Source organism: Dromaius novaehollandiae, chromosome 5 (assembly GCF_036370855.1).
Source record: "Dromaius novaehollandiae isolate bDroNov1 chromosome 5, bDroNov1.hap1, whole genome shotgun sequence".
Classification (NCBI taxonomy): domain Eukaryota; kingdom Metazoa; phylum Chordata; class Aves; order Casuariiformes; family Dromaiidae; genus Dromaius; species Dromaius novaehollandiae.
Genome location: NC_088102.1, coordinates 70,527,135 through 70,540,023, shown reverse-complemented (window position 1 = coordinate 70,540,023; position 12,889 = coordinate 70,527,135). Strand labels below are relative to the sequence as shown.

The window sequence follows — 12,889 nt, the reverse complement described above, 5'->3', positions numbered from 1 at the left end:
GGGGCGGGGCAGCACTGTCCCGCGTGGGAACGGGGCGCTGTCCGCGGTGCTGGGCGCGGGGCGGGGCAGCACTGTCCCGCGTGGGCCCGGGGCTGCGGCGGCGCAGGCCGGGGAGGGCTGCGCGGGTCCGTGCCAGGCTGCGGCGGCACAATCTGGCAGCCGGTTTGTTTGCGGTGCTGCCTCCGGCGCGGCTCCCGGCGAGCGAAATATCACAAGCTGGAGAGACAGACGCCGGCGGGGAGCGGTGGGCGTCGCGGGCGGCACCGGGCTGACTCAGGGGCCGCCATCCGCTCGCTGCCCCACCGCGGCCCCCCGGAGCTGCCGGGGTCCCCCGCGCCACCCACGCGGCGCCCCGGCCGCCACCCTCCCGCCGCTCCCCCCTGCTCTGTAGGGCCCATCCGTCCGCGGGCCCCGGGCCGGTGTCGGGCCGCCGTCGCCACCCCGGTGCCGGCTGGAGAGCGGCCGCTGCTCCACGTGGGGTGTGCGGGAGAGGCCGGGCGGCGGTCGGGCACAGTCCTGGTGGGGACAGGCGGCGGGAAGGGACGGGAGGGACACGTTGGGGCAGAGCCGGGCGGCGGGGTGGACGCAGGCGGCTGGAGGAGCGGACGGAGGAGGGCAGCCGGCTGCGCAGGGAGGCGGATGGATGGACGGGTGGATGTGCGGAGGGATGAGCAGGCGGGAAGGGCGGATGGGCGAAGGGGCGGACGGACGGGTGCGGGGGGCGCTGGGGCAGCCGGGGAGGCACACGGAGGGCCGGGGACGAACGGGCAGCGGGAGGGCGGACGGAGGACGTGCAGGCGGCCGGGCGGAGCGGGAGGCTGGGCGGAAGGCCAGACACGACGGATGAAGGGGTGAGGGAACGGGCGGGGCTGTGACTGAAGGGGGACAGATGGATGGCTGGATGGACGGGCAGATGGATGGGCGGATGGGTGAACAGATGAAGGGCTGCACGGCGGGGTGGGGATGGCTCCGCGGCTGCATGAATGGACGGGTGAAGGGATGAATGGCGGCTGGACGGATGGGGCGTGGGCGGCCGGGTGGGCCCAGGAGCCGCCAGGCGCACGGCGCCGAGGTGCAGAGGCGGCCGGGCAGATGGACGGGGGCCGCGGGGCCCCGCGCGACGGAGCCGGTCGGGGCGGCGGAGCGGGCTGCGGGGCCGCGCGGGGCCCGGCGAGGCGTGCGGCAAGGCCGGGCGGCACCGGGACGGCAGCGGGGTGGCACAGCCGGGATGCTACGCGGCGGCCCCGGCGGGGCTGGCTCAGCGCCGGCCCCCCCGCGCCCCCCGCGCCGCCGGGGGCGGGTCGCCGCCGCGCCGCCTCCGCCGCGGAGCACCGAGCGGGCGCTGCCGGTGAGTGCGCTCCCCGCGCCGGGCCGCGCCGAGCCCCGCCGGGCCCAGCCCAACGGCGCCGGTGCCGCTCGAGTCGCCGCCGAGCCGGGCTGGGCCAAGCCGGGGCGGGGCGGAGCCGGGCCCGCCCCATCGCTGCCGGCGCCGCCAGCGGGTCGGACCGGACCGGGCCGGGCCCCGGGGCCGCTCGGGGCCGGGGGAGGCGGGTTGGAGGCGGGGGGAGCGCGGGCGGAGCCGCTGCCCGGGCCCGGGGAGGCGGGCGCTGAGTCTCGGCCCGGCCCCGGCCCCACGCGGCCGCGGGGCTGCGATGGGCGCCGGGGGGCTGCGGCCTGGGGGCCGTGGGTGCAGGGCGAGCCGGATATAGGGCTGCGCGGATACAGGGATACAGGGATACAGGGATACAGGGATATAGGGCAACGTGGGGGCTGGGATAGAGGGTGACCTGGGGGCGGGTGTATAGGGTGACCTGGGGGAGGGGCATAGGGTAGGCAGGGGGGCGGGGATATAGGATGACCTGGGGGCGGGGATATAGGGTGGCCAGGGGGCGGGGATAGAGGGTGACACAAGGGCTGGGATATGGGATGGCCCAGGAGCTGGGATATAGGGTGACCTGGGGGCTGGGATATAGGATTACCAGGGGACTGGGATATAGGGTAGCCAGGGAACTGGGACATAGTGTGACCAGGGGGTTGGGACACAGGGTAGCCAGAAAGCTCGGATATAGGGTGACACAGAGGCTGTGATGTGTGATGGCCCAGGAGCTGGGTTATAGGGTGACCAGGGGACTGGTATATAGTGGGACCTGGGAACTGGGATATAGGGTGACCGGGGGACTGGGATATAGGGGGACCTGGGGACTGGGATATAGGGTGGCCAGGGGGTTGGGACACAGGGTAGCCAGAAAGCTCAGATATAGGGTGACACAGAGGCTGGGTTATAGGGTGACCAGGGGACTGGTATATAGTGGGACATGGGAACTGGGACATAGGGTGGCCAGGGGGCAGGGATACAGTGTGAATGAGGGGGCTGGGATATACAGTGACCACGTGGCTGGCATATAGGGTGGCCAGGGGCCTGTGCCCTGGGGGCGGTGGCAGGCTGGGCCGTGGGGCTGCGACCGCAGGGCCTCCCTGCCCCAGTGCAGGCAGCCGCAGCCGCGCTGGAGCCGGGCACCACCGCCTTGCTGGGTGTCCCCTCGCGTGGGAATTTGGGTGTGTAGCCACAGCGCTGCCAGGCCCCCCCCCCCCGGCTCCTGCTGCTACTTCCTCCTTCTCTTCTTCCTCCTCCCGCCGCCCCAGCGCAACCTCGCTGGGAGCCACCCAAGCGTGTCCAGGCAGGGCCCTGCCGCATCCGCACCCGCGGGGCAGGGGCAGGCCCGGCAGGCCGTGGGGCTGAGCCCGACACGGGCGTCTCCGTCCCGCCGTGCGTGGGGCAGGCAGGCGTGTGCGTGTCCCCCCCCCCCAGTCCCCAGCCACGTGCGTGCCCACGCGTGTGCAAGGGCAAAGTTCCCCCCCCCCCCCCGCGGGGTCCGGGCCTCGCTCACCCACCCCGAGCCCAACCCCGTAGCAGACACCGGAGAATCCCCCCACCCCCCGCGTGGGAGCACGGCGGTTGGTCCCAGGCCTCCCCTGCCGTGCTGCCGCTCAAATTAATTATTAAAACCAACGGGCCTGCGGGAACCGGAGCGAGTCCCGCCCCGCGCCCTTCCCCCCCACCCCCGCCCCCCCCCGCCGGACGCCTGGGTCCCTTCCGGGAGGCGGCAGCGGGGGCGGAGCGGGGGCAGATCCTGTGGCCCCAGGGCTGCCGCTGCCCCGTGGCCTCTGCCCCCAGCCCGCCCGCGCCGGGGGGACGCGCGTGGGGAGCCGCCGGGAGCCCGCCAGGGAGGCGGCCGCCGCTCCGCGCCGCATGCACTGAGCTGGCAAGGCCTCAGCCCCGGCGTCCGGCGGCACGTGGTGAGGCGGCGGGGAGCCGGGACCGGGGACGCGGTGGGCACCGCTGGGTGCTTGGGGAGAGGGGGGGTCGCCCGGGCCCCTCGGCCTCGCCGCGGAGGCGGCTAAAGATAGCGCGGCCCCGGATAAGCGGGCGGCAGCATCTGGCCCCGATGCCCGGGTTAATCTTTAGCCGCTGCGGCGGCCGGGGCCTGTTTGTCCTCCCGGCCGCGCTGGTAATGAGGCTTCATTAGCAGCGGGCACCGGGCGCACGCCAGCGGGCACGGGGGAGATTGGGGGCCAGCAGTGACGCTGGGCCGTCCGGCAGGGGCGGCGAGGCCGGCGGCGGCATGGCGGCGGGGGGCGCGGGGCTGCCCAAGCGCCTGGCCACGCTGCTGTCGGGGCTGCTGGAGTGCGGCGCCTTCTGCGGCGTCATCTTCGGCTGGGCCTCCCTCGTCTACGTGCTCAAGGAGCTGGGCTACTTCCAGGGGCGCTGCCTGCCCCCCGCCAGCCCCGGCCCCAACCTCACCCTGCTGCCCGGTAGGTCCCCCCCCTCCCCGCCCCCCTCCTCCCGGCCCCCCGTGGTCCTGCTGGCCTGACGCCTCCGTCCCTCTCCCCGGTGGCCTGGGATGCCCCGTGGCCCTGCTGTCCCACACCCATGTCCCCACCAACCCGGTGGCCTGTGATACCCCATGGCCCTGCTGCCCTGGACCCATGTCCCATTGTCCCGATGGTCCGTGATACCCCATGTCCCTGCTGTCCCACACCCATGTCCCACCATCCTGGTGGCCCGTGATACCCCATGGCCCTGCTGCCCTGGATCTGTGTCCCACCATCCCGGTGGCCTGTGATGCCCCATGTCCCCACTGCCTTGGTGGCCTGTGATACCCCATGTCCCTGCTGTCCCAGACCCATGTCCCCACCATCCCGGTGGCCTGTGATGCCCCATGTCCCTGCTGCCCTGGACCTGTGTCCCACCATCCCGATGGTCCGTGATACCCCATGTCCCTGCTGCCCTGGACCTGTGTTCCACTGTCCCGATGGTCCGTGATACCCCATGTCCCTGCTGTCCCAGATCCATGTCCCCACCAACCCGGTGGCCTGTGATGCCCCATGGCCCTGCTGTCCCAGACCCATGTCCCACCATCCCGGTGGCCTGTGATACCCCATGGCCCTGCTGTCCCACACCCATGTCCCACCATCCCGATGGTCCGTGATACCCCATGTCCCTGCTGTCCCAGATCCATGTCCCCACCAACCCGGTGGCCTGTGATGCCCCATGGCCCTGCTGTCCCAGACCCATGTCCCACCATCCCGGTGGCCTGTGATACCCCATGGCCCTGCTGCCCTGGACCTGTGTCCCCACCATCCCGGTGGCCTGTGATACCCCATGGCCCTGCTGTCCCAGACCCGTGTCCCCGGTGTCCCCAGTGTCCCCGTGCGCCGCTGACCGCTGCCTTGCAGACTGCAGCGGGCAGGATGAGCAGTTCTCCCTCGTCTTCACCATCGGCTCCTTCATGAACAACTTCTTGATCTTCCCCATGGGCTACATCTTCGACCGCTTCGGCACCACCGTGGCCCGCCTGATCGCCATGTGAGCGGGCTGGGGACCGGGGCTGCCCACGGGTGCCCGGCCGGGTGCTGAGGGCCCCTCGTCAGGGTGCTGGTGGGGGCTGGGCACCGCTATCGGGGCTGGGGGCCTTATCGGGGTGCCCAGGCCGGGGGGGACGGGTCTGGGGGACACCCCACGCCCGGCACCTCCCGTGCCCCCGTGGACCCACCACGCTCTCAGGGCTCCCCGATGTCCCCAGGGACCCCTAGCCTGGATGCCCCGCGCCCGCGGGGTGCTACTGGGGTGGGGGGGCTGCCGCGAGACATGGGGCGCCAAGCGGGTGCCAATCCGAGAGCCGCCGGCGGGGCAGGCCAGGCGCGACGGCACCCGCGCGTCACCGCCGCCCGCGTCTTGCAGCTCCCTCTACACCGCCGGCGCCCTGCTCGTCGCCTTCTCCACGCCAGGTGAGACCCCCCCCGCGGGTGCCCCCCCGCTCGCCCCCGCCTCGCCGGGGCCCCCGCTGACCCCTGCGCCCCCCAGCCTCCGCCGTGCTGCTCTTCCCGGCCATGTCGCTGCTGTCGGTGGGCGGCATGCTCCTCATCCTCACCAACATGCAGGTGAGGGGCGTGGGCGGCTCTGCCCCCCCCCCCCCAAAGCCGGGGCGCCCTGCCGGCACCCAGCTCACGCGGGGGTCTCGCCGCGGCAGGTGGGCAACCTCTTCGGGAAGTACCGCGCCGTCATCATCACGCTCTACAACGGGGCCTTCGACTCCTCGTCCGCCGTCTTTCTCATCGTCAAGGTGGCCGTGGGTGGGCTGGCACAGCTGGGGACACATCTGGGAGACATGCCCGGGGACACGTCTGGGGACATGGCTGGTGGCACAGATGGGGGACATGGATGGGGGACGCAGCTGGGGACAAGGGTTGGGGCGTAGGTGGGGGACGTGGCTGGGGACATGGGTTGGAGCATGGCTGGGGGCATGGCTGGGGACACAGCTGGGGACATGGATTGGGGCACAGATGGGGGACACGGCTGGTGGCACAGCTGGGGACATGGATTGGGGCATAGGTGGGGGACATGGCTGGGGACACAGCTGGGGACATGGATTGGGGCACAGATGGGGGACACGGCTGGTGGCACAGCTGGGGACATGGATTGGGGCATAGGTGGGGGACATGGCTGGGGGCACAGCTGGGGACATGGATTGGGGCATAGGTGGGGGACATGGCTGGGGACACGGCTGGGGACATGGATTGGGGCATAGGTGGGGGACATGGCTGGGGGCACGGCTGGGGACATGGATTGGGGCATAGGTGGGGGACATGGCTGGGGACACGGCTGGGGACATGGATTGGGGCATAGGTGGGGGACATGGCTGGGGGCACGGCTGGGGACATGGATTGGGGCATAGGTGGGGGACATGGCTGGGGGCACAGCTGGGGACATGGATTGGGGCATAGGTGGGGGACATGGCTGGGGACACGGCTGGGGACATGGATTGGGGCATAGGTGGGGGACATGGCTGGGGGCACGGCTGGGGACATGGATTGGGGCATAGGTGGGGGACATGGCTGGGGGCACGGCTGGGGACATGGATTGGGGCATAGCTGGGGACACGGATTGGGGCATAGGTGGAGGACATAGCTGGGGGCACAGCTGGGGACAGGGGCTGGAGCATGGCTGGTGGCATGGCTGGGGACATGGCTGGGGATATGGATTGGAGCCTAGATGGGGACATGGATGGGGACACAGCTGGGGACATGGGCTGGGGCATGGCTGGGGACATAGATTGGGGCATAGGTGGAGGACATGGCTGGGGACACAGCTGGGGACAAGGCTGATGGCATGTCTGGGGACATGGATTGAAGCATAGGTGGGAACATGGATGGGGACACAGCTGGGGATATGGTTGGGGACATGGATTGGAGCCTAGGTGGGGACACAGCTGGGGACATGCACTGGGGCACAGCTGGGGGACATGGCTGGTGGCACAGCTGGGCACATAGCTGGGGACATGGATGGGGACACAGCTGGGGACATGGGTTGGAGCCTAGGTGGGGACATGGCTGGTGGCATGGCTGGGGACATGGACTGGGGCACAGCTGGGCACACAGCTGGGGACATGGACTGGGGCACAGCTGGGAGACATGGCTGGTGGCACAGCTGGGCACATAGCTGGGGACACGGCTGGGGACACATTTGGGGGACATGGCTGGGGTCGAGGCGGGCAGGGCCGCGCGGCGCGGGGTGGCAGTGGCCCGCCTCAGCGCCGCGCGTCCCCAGGTGCTGTACGAGCGCGGGCTGTCCCTGCGGGCCATGTTCCTCTTCATGGCGGGCTGCAGCGCCTGGCACCTGCTGCGCACCCTCTTCCTCATGCCCCGGGGCCGCATCCCCCACCCGCTGCCCCCCGCCTACGACTACGGGTAAGGGGTCCGTCCCGGGGGGCCGCTGGCGCCGGGGCCTGGTCCCGGTCCTGGTCCCGGTCCCGGGGGCGGCGCGGTGACGGCGCGCGGTGCCGGCAGGCTGCGGTGCGAGCGGCGGTCCCGGTCCTACCGCACCTACGAGGAGAAGCAGCCCCCGGGCGACGGCGGCCCGGAGGACGCCCCGCTGGAGCCCCGCCCCCAGCCCCCCGCCCCCCGCGGGCCCAGAGGTGCTGGGGGCGGGGCTTGGTGCAGCGCGGGGGCGGGGCCAGGGGAGGGGCGGGGCTAAGGCGGGGCGGGGCCGAGGAGAGGGCGGGTGAGTCGTGGGGGGCGGGTGCCTAGTGGGAGGCGGGGCCTGCCCGGGAGGGTGGGTGTGGCTATGTAAATGAAACATGGGCGTGTACTCGGGGTGGGCGTGGTTATGCAAATAGAGCACGTGTGGGGGGTGGGCGTGGCTATGCAAATAGAACACCGCCGCGTCCTGGGGTGGGCGTGGCCGTGGAGGGGGGATCTGCGGGCGTGCACCGAGAGTGGGCGTGACCACGGCGTCGCCTGGGGGGCGGGGTCGAGCGGGTGGGCGTGGCCACGGCGGTGCCCGTGGGCGGAGACGAGTGGGTGGGCGCGGCCACGGCGGCACCTGGGGGTGTGGCCGAGCGGGTGGGCGGGGCCACGGCGGGGCCTGTGGGCGGGGTCGAGCGGGTGGGCGGGGCCACGGCGGTGCCTGGGGGCGTGGCCGAACGGGTGGGCGGGGCCACGGAGGTGCATGCGGGCGGGGCCGAGCGGGTGGGCGGGGCCACGGCGGCGGCCGCGGGCGCAGGCTGGGCGCCGGCGGCCGCGGCGGTGCCCGGAGGGGGGGGGCGTGGCCGGTGGGGGGGGGCGTGGCCATGGCTAAGCCCCGCCTCCCCGCGGGCGCAGGTGGCCCCGACGGGGCGTCCTTCGGGGCGTGCGTGCGCTCGCGGCTCTTCGCCTGGCACGTGGCCTGGCTCTCCACCATGCAGCTGCGCCACTACCTCTTCATCGGCACCCTCAACCCGCTGCTGCACCACCTGGCCCGCGGCGACGACGGCCTGGGTACGGGGCGGGGGGCGGCGGGGGGGGGGGCCCACGGGGCCGCGCGCCCCACGCCGGCGCCCGCCCTGACCGCCCCCCCGCCGCCCCCGCCGCCGCCGCAGTGAGCACCTACACCGACGCCTTCGCCTTCGCCCAGCTCTGCGGGGTGCTCTGCGCCCCCTGGAACGGCCTCATCCTGGACCGTCACAAGCGGCGCCAGGGCCCCCGCGCCGGCGGTGAGCACCCCCCCCCCTCCGCCCCCCCCCCCCCCCAGCCCCGCGGCGCCCTGAGCCCGCCGTGCCCGCAGGAGCCCCCGCGGCGCTGGCCGACCTGCGGGCGTCGGTGCCCTCGCTGGCGGCGACGGCGACCCAGTGCCTGCTGTTCTCCGGCTGCGCCGCCGTGCCCGCGCTGCCCGTGCAGTTCGCCACCTTCGCCCTGCAGGTGCTCAGCCGCTCCTTCCTCTACGGCGGCAACGCCGCCTTCCTGGCCATCGCGTGAGTCCCGGGGGGGCGGGGGGGGGGCGGCGGGGGCGGCGGGGGGCCGGCGGTGACGCCGCGCGGCAGGTTCCCCCCGCAGCACTTCGGGAAGCTCTACGGGCTGGCCATGGCCCTGTCGGCGCTGGTGGCCCTGCTGCAGTACCCCTGCTTCGCCCTGGTGCGGGGGCCGCTCCGGGGGAACCCCTTCTACGTGAGTGCCCGGCCCCGCGGGGGGGGGTGTGGGGGGGTGGCCCATGGTGGGATGAGGTTGGTGCCCCATGGTGGGAGAGATCCTGCCCCATGGTGGGAGAGATCCTGCCCCATGGTGGGGTGGGGGTGGTGCCCCACGATGGGATGAGGTTGGTGCCCCACAGTGAGATGGGGTTGGTGCCCCATGGTGGGAGAGATCCTGCCCCATAGTGGGATGGGGGGGCTGCCCCATGGTGGGAGAGATCGTGCTCACGGTGGGATGGGGGTGGTGGCCCATGGTGGGATGAGGTTGGTGCCCCATGGTGGGATGGGGGGGCTGCCCCATGGTGGGAGAGATCCTGTCCCCCGGTGGGATGGGGGTGGTGGCCCATGGTGGGATGAGGTTGGTGCCCCACAGTGGGATGAGGTTGGTGCCCCATGGTGGGAGAGATCCTGCCCCATGGCGAGGGGGGTGGTGCCCCATGGTGCAATGGGGGGAGAACTCCATGGTGGGAGAGATCCTGCCCCATGGTGGGATGGGGGTGGTGGCCCATGGTGGGACGAGGTTGGTGCCCCATGGTGGGAGAGATCCTGCCTCATGGTGGGATGGGGATGGTGGCCCATGGTGGGATGAGGTTGGTGTCCCACGGTGAGATGGGGGTGGTGTCCCATGGTGGAATGGGGGTGGTGGCCCATGGTGGGAGAGATCCTGTCCCCTGGTGGGATGGGGGTGGTGGCCCATGGTGGGAGAGATCCTGCCCCATGGCGGGGGGGGTGGTGCCCCATGGTGGGATGGGGGGAGAACTCCATGGTGGGAGAGATCCTGCCCCATGGTGGGATGGGGGTGGTGGCCCATGGTGGGACAAGGTTGGTGCCCCATGGTGGGATGGGGGTGGTGCCCCATGGTGAGATGGGGGGGCTGCCCCATGGTGGGAGAGATCCTGTCCCCCGGTGGGATGGGGATGGTGGCCCATGGTGGGATGAGGTTGGTGTGCCATGGTGAGATGGGGGTGGTGGCCCATGGTGGGAGAGATCCTGCCCCATGGCGAGGGGGGTGGTGCCCCATGGTGGGATGGGGGGAGAACTCCATGGTGGGAGAGATCCTGCCCCATAGTGAGATGGGGGTGGTGGCTCATGATGGGATGAGGTTGGTGTGCCATGGTGAGATGGGGGTGGTGCCCCATGGCGGGATGGGGGCTACCCCATGGTGGGAGAGATCCTGCCCCATGGTGGGATGGGGGTGGTGGCCCATGGTGGGAGAGATCCTGCCCCATGGTGGGACGGGAATGGTGGCCCATGGTGGGACGAGGTTGGTGTGCCATGGTGAGATGGGGGTGGTGCCCCACAGCAGGATGGGGGCTACACCATGGTGGGAGAGATCCTGCCCCACAGTGGGGTGGGGGTGGTGCCCCACGATGGGATGGGGTTGGTGTCCCACGATGGGATGAGGTTGGTGCCCCATGGTGGGATGGGGTGGTGCCCCACAGTGGGAGAGATCCTGCCCCACAGCGGGATGGGGGTGGTGGTTCATGGTGGGATGGGGGTGCTGCCCCACGATGGGGTGAGGTTGGTGTCCCATGGTGGGATGGGGGTGGTGCCCCATGGCGGGATGGGGACTACCCCATGGTGGGAGAGATCCTGCCCCATGGTGGGATGGGGTGGTGCCCCATGGTGGGAGAGGTCCTGTCCCATGATGGGATGGGGGTGCTGCCCCTTGGTGGGATGGGGCTGCTGCTGCATGGTGGGATGGGGACTACCCCATGGTGGGAGACATCCTGCCCCACGGTGGGATGGGGGTGGTGCCCCATGGTGGGAGAGATCCTGCCCCATGGCAGGATGGGGGTGGTGGCCCACGATGGGATGAGGTTGGTGTCCCATGGTGGGATGGGGGTGATGCCCCACAGCAGGATGGGGGCTACCCCACAGTGGGAGAGATCCTGCCCCATGGCGAGAGGGGGATGGTGCCCCATGGTGGGAGGGGGGTGCTGCCCCACGGTGAGATGGGGGTGGTGCCCCACGGTGGGAGACATTCTGCCCCACGGCAGGAGGGGGGTGGTGTCCCACGGCGGGGTGGGAGTGCTGCCCCATGGTGGGAGGGGGGCTGCCCCACAGTGGGATGGGGCTGCTGCCCCTTGGTTGCATGGGAGGTCCTGCCCCACGGCGGGGGGGGGGGTCCCCGCGCCCTCGCCCCACCGCGGGCCTCGCCGGGGGGCAGCCTGGGCGGGGGGGGGGGGGCACCCTGACGCGGCCCGCCGTGCCCCCCAGGTGAACGTGGGGCTCATCGCCGTGGTGCTGCTGGCCTTCGGCAGCCCCCTGGCCGTGGCCCGCGAGTGCCGGCGGCGGGCGCGGGAGCTGGGCGCCGCGGGGGGCACCCCGCTGACCGCCCCCCCGGGCGCCGGGGCCCCCCCCGAGGCGCCGGGCTGAGCCGCCGGGGGGCCCCCCCTCCCCGCCCCACGGCGCCTTCCCCACCGGACTTCGGGGCTGGGGGATGGAGGCGGGGGGGGGAAATAAATGCTGACATAGCAGACGCCCGCTGCGCCCTGCTCCTTCGCCTGCCCGCTCGCCGCCCTGGGGGATTCTCCGGGGTCTCGTATAGGGTTGTGCGCCCCGCAGCCGCCCCCGGCCCCCCCGGCACACACGGACCCCCCATGGCCTGGGGGGGGTCCCAGAGGCTGCTGTGCCAGAGCCTGTCCGTGGGCAGGGCGGGGGGTCAGCGCTGCCCCCCAGCCTGCTCCCACCGCCCCCCGGCACCTGCCCTGTCCCCCCCAAGGCCCCCCCAGTTGTCCCAGTGTCCGCTGTTCTCCCTCTCCGGTGCCCCCCCAGTGCCCACCCTTGGCTCCCCAACCCTCCCAGTTGCTGGCTGTGCCCCCCCCAAGTGCTCATCCGTTGCCCCCCCCCCCAGTGCTCCCAGTGCCCACCCACTGCCCTGTGATGCCCCCAGTGCCTGCTGTGCCCCCTCCCAGTGCCCCCGGTACCCACTGTGCACTCCCCCAGTGCCCACCCAGTTCCCCCAGTGCCCACTATGCCCCATGCCAGTGCCCAGCCAGTACCTGCTATGCTCCTTCCCAGTGCCCACCCAGTCCCCCCGTGCTCCTAGCGCCCACTGTGCCCCCTCCCAGTGCCCCCAGTTCCCACTGTGCCCCCTCCCAGTGCCCTCTCCCAGTGCCCCCAGTTACCACTATGCCCCCTCTCAGTGCCCCCGGTACCCACTGTGCCCCCTCCCAGTGCCCACACAGTGCTCCCAGTGCCTGCTGTGCCCCTTCCCAGTGCTCCCAGTACCTTCTGTGCCCCCTCCCTCTCTGGGCTGGGCGGGCTCGCCGCGGGCATCATTCCTGGGGCTGGCACGAGCCCCCGCGCCCCTCCGGCGGGCACCGCCGCCCGCTGTCCCCAGGGCCCCCCCCATGTCCTTGGTGCCCCTCTGCCACCCCCCCGGGTTGATCCCGGGGCCCTTGAGCCCCTGGGGCCACCCCACGCGCGTGGTGACCCTCTACCGACCCTGGGGTCGCCCCGTGTCCCCAGGTCCCTCTGCCATCCCCAGGTCACCCCCACACTGTTGACCCCCCCCCCAGGGCTGCCCCATGCCCCCAGGGCCCCCAGGCCGCCCCCATGTCCCCAGGGCCCCTCTGCCATCCCTGGGGTCACCCCAAAAGCCCTTGACCACCAGGGCCACCCCAAGTCCCTCTGCCATCCTCGGGGTCACCCCAAAAGCCCTTGACCCCCATGGCCACCCCAAGTCCCTCTGCCATCCCCAGGGTCACCCCAAAAGCCCTTGACCCCCAGGGCCACCCCATGTCCCTCTGCCACCCCCGGGGTCACCCCAAAAGCCCTTGACCCCCATGGCCACCCCATGTCCCTCTGCCATCCCTGGGGTCACCCCAAAAGCCCTTGACCCCCAGGGCCACCCCATGTCCCTCTGCCATCCTCGGGGT

General features: G+C 72.3%; 1 protein-coding gene across 2 annotated transcripts; it reads left to right on the top strand.

Moving 5' to 3' along the window:
- The first annotated feature begins 3,058 nt into the window (after positions 1-3,058).
- On the top strand, positions 3,059-11,487 carry SLC43A3 (solute carrier family 43 member 3). 2 transcript variants are annotated; one of them, XM_064513270.1, is made up of 13 exons: positions 3,059-3,297; positions 3,602-3,813; positions 4,738-4,867; positions 5,243-5,289; positions 5,366-5,442; positions 5,532-5,624; positions 7,109-7,248; positions 7,348-7,475; positions 8,161-8,316; positions 8,418-8,531; positions 8,603-8,789; positions 8,859-8,982; positions 11,226-11,487. In XM_064513270.1, exons 2-13 carry the CDS (start codon positions 3,624-3,626, stop codon positions 11,382-11,384), a joined length of 1,545 nt encoding a protein of 514 aa, XP_064369340.1. In that variant the 5' UTR covers positions 3,059-3,297; positions 3,602-3,623; the 3' UTR covers positions 11,385-11,487. The 2 variants fall into 2 exon arrangements, with proteins under 2 accessions (XP_064369340.1, XP_064369341.1); XM_064513271.1 differs by having other exon boundaries at positions 5,532-5,634; positions 8,737-8,789; positions 11,226-11,463.
- The last annotated feature ends 1,402 nt before the right edge of the window (positions 11,488-12,889 follow it).

Excerpts from the sequence above, each read along its gene's own strand:
- SLC43A3 (XM_064513270.1), top strand. The coding sequence starts at position 3,624 with ATGGCGGCGGGGGGCGCGGGGCTGCCCAAGCGCCTGGCCACGCTGCTG. Across the intron at positions 7,476-8,160 it reads CGCCCCCCGCGGGCCCAGAG|GTGGCCCCGACGGGGCGTCC; the intron begins GTGCTGGGGGCG and ends CCGCGGGCGCAG. Across the intron at positions 8,317-8,417 it reads CCGCGGCGACGACGGCCTGG|TGAGCACCTACACCGACGCC; the intron begins GTACGGGGCGGG and ends CCGCCGCCGCAG.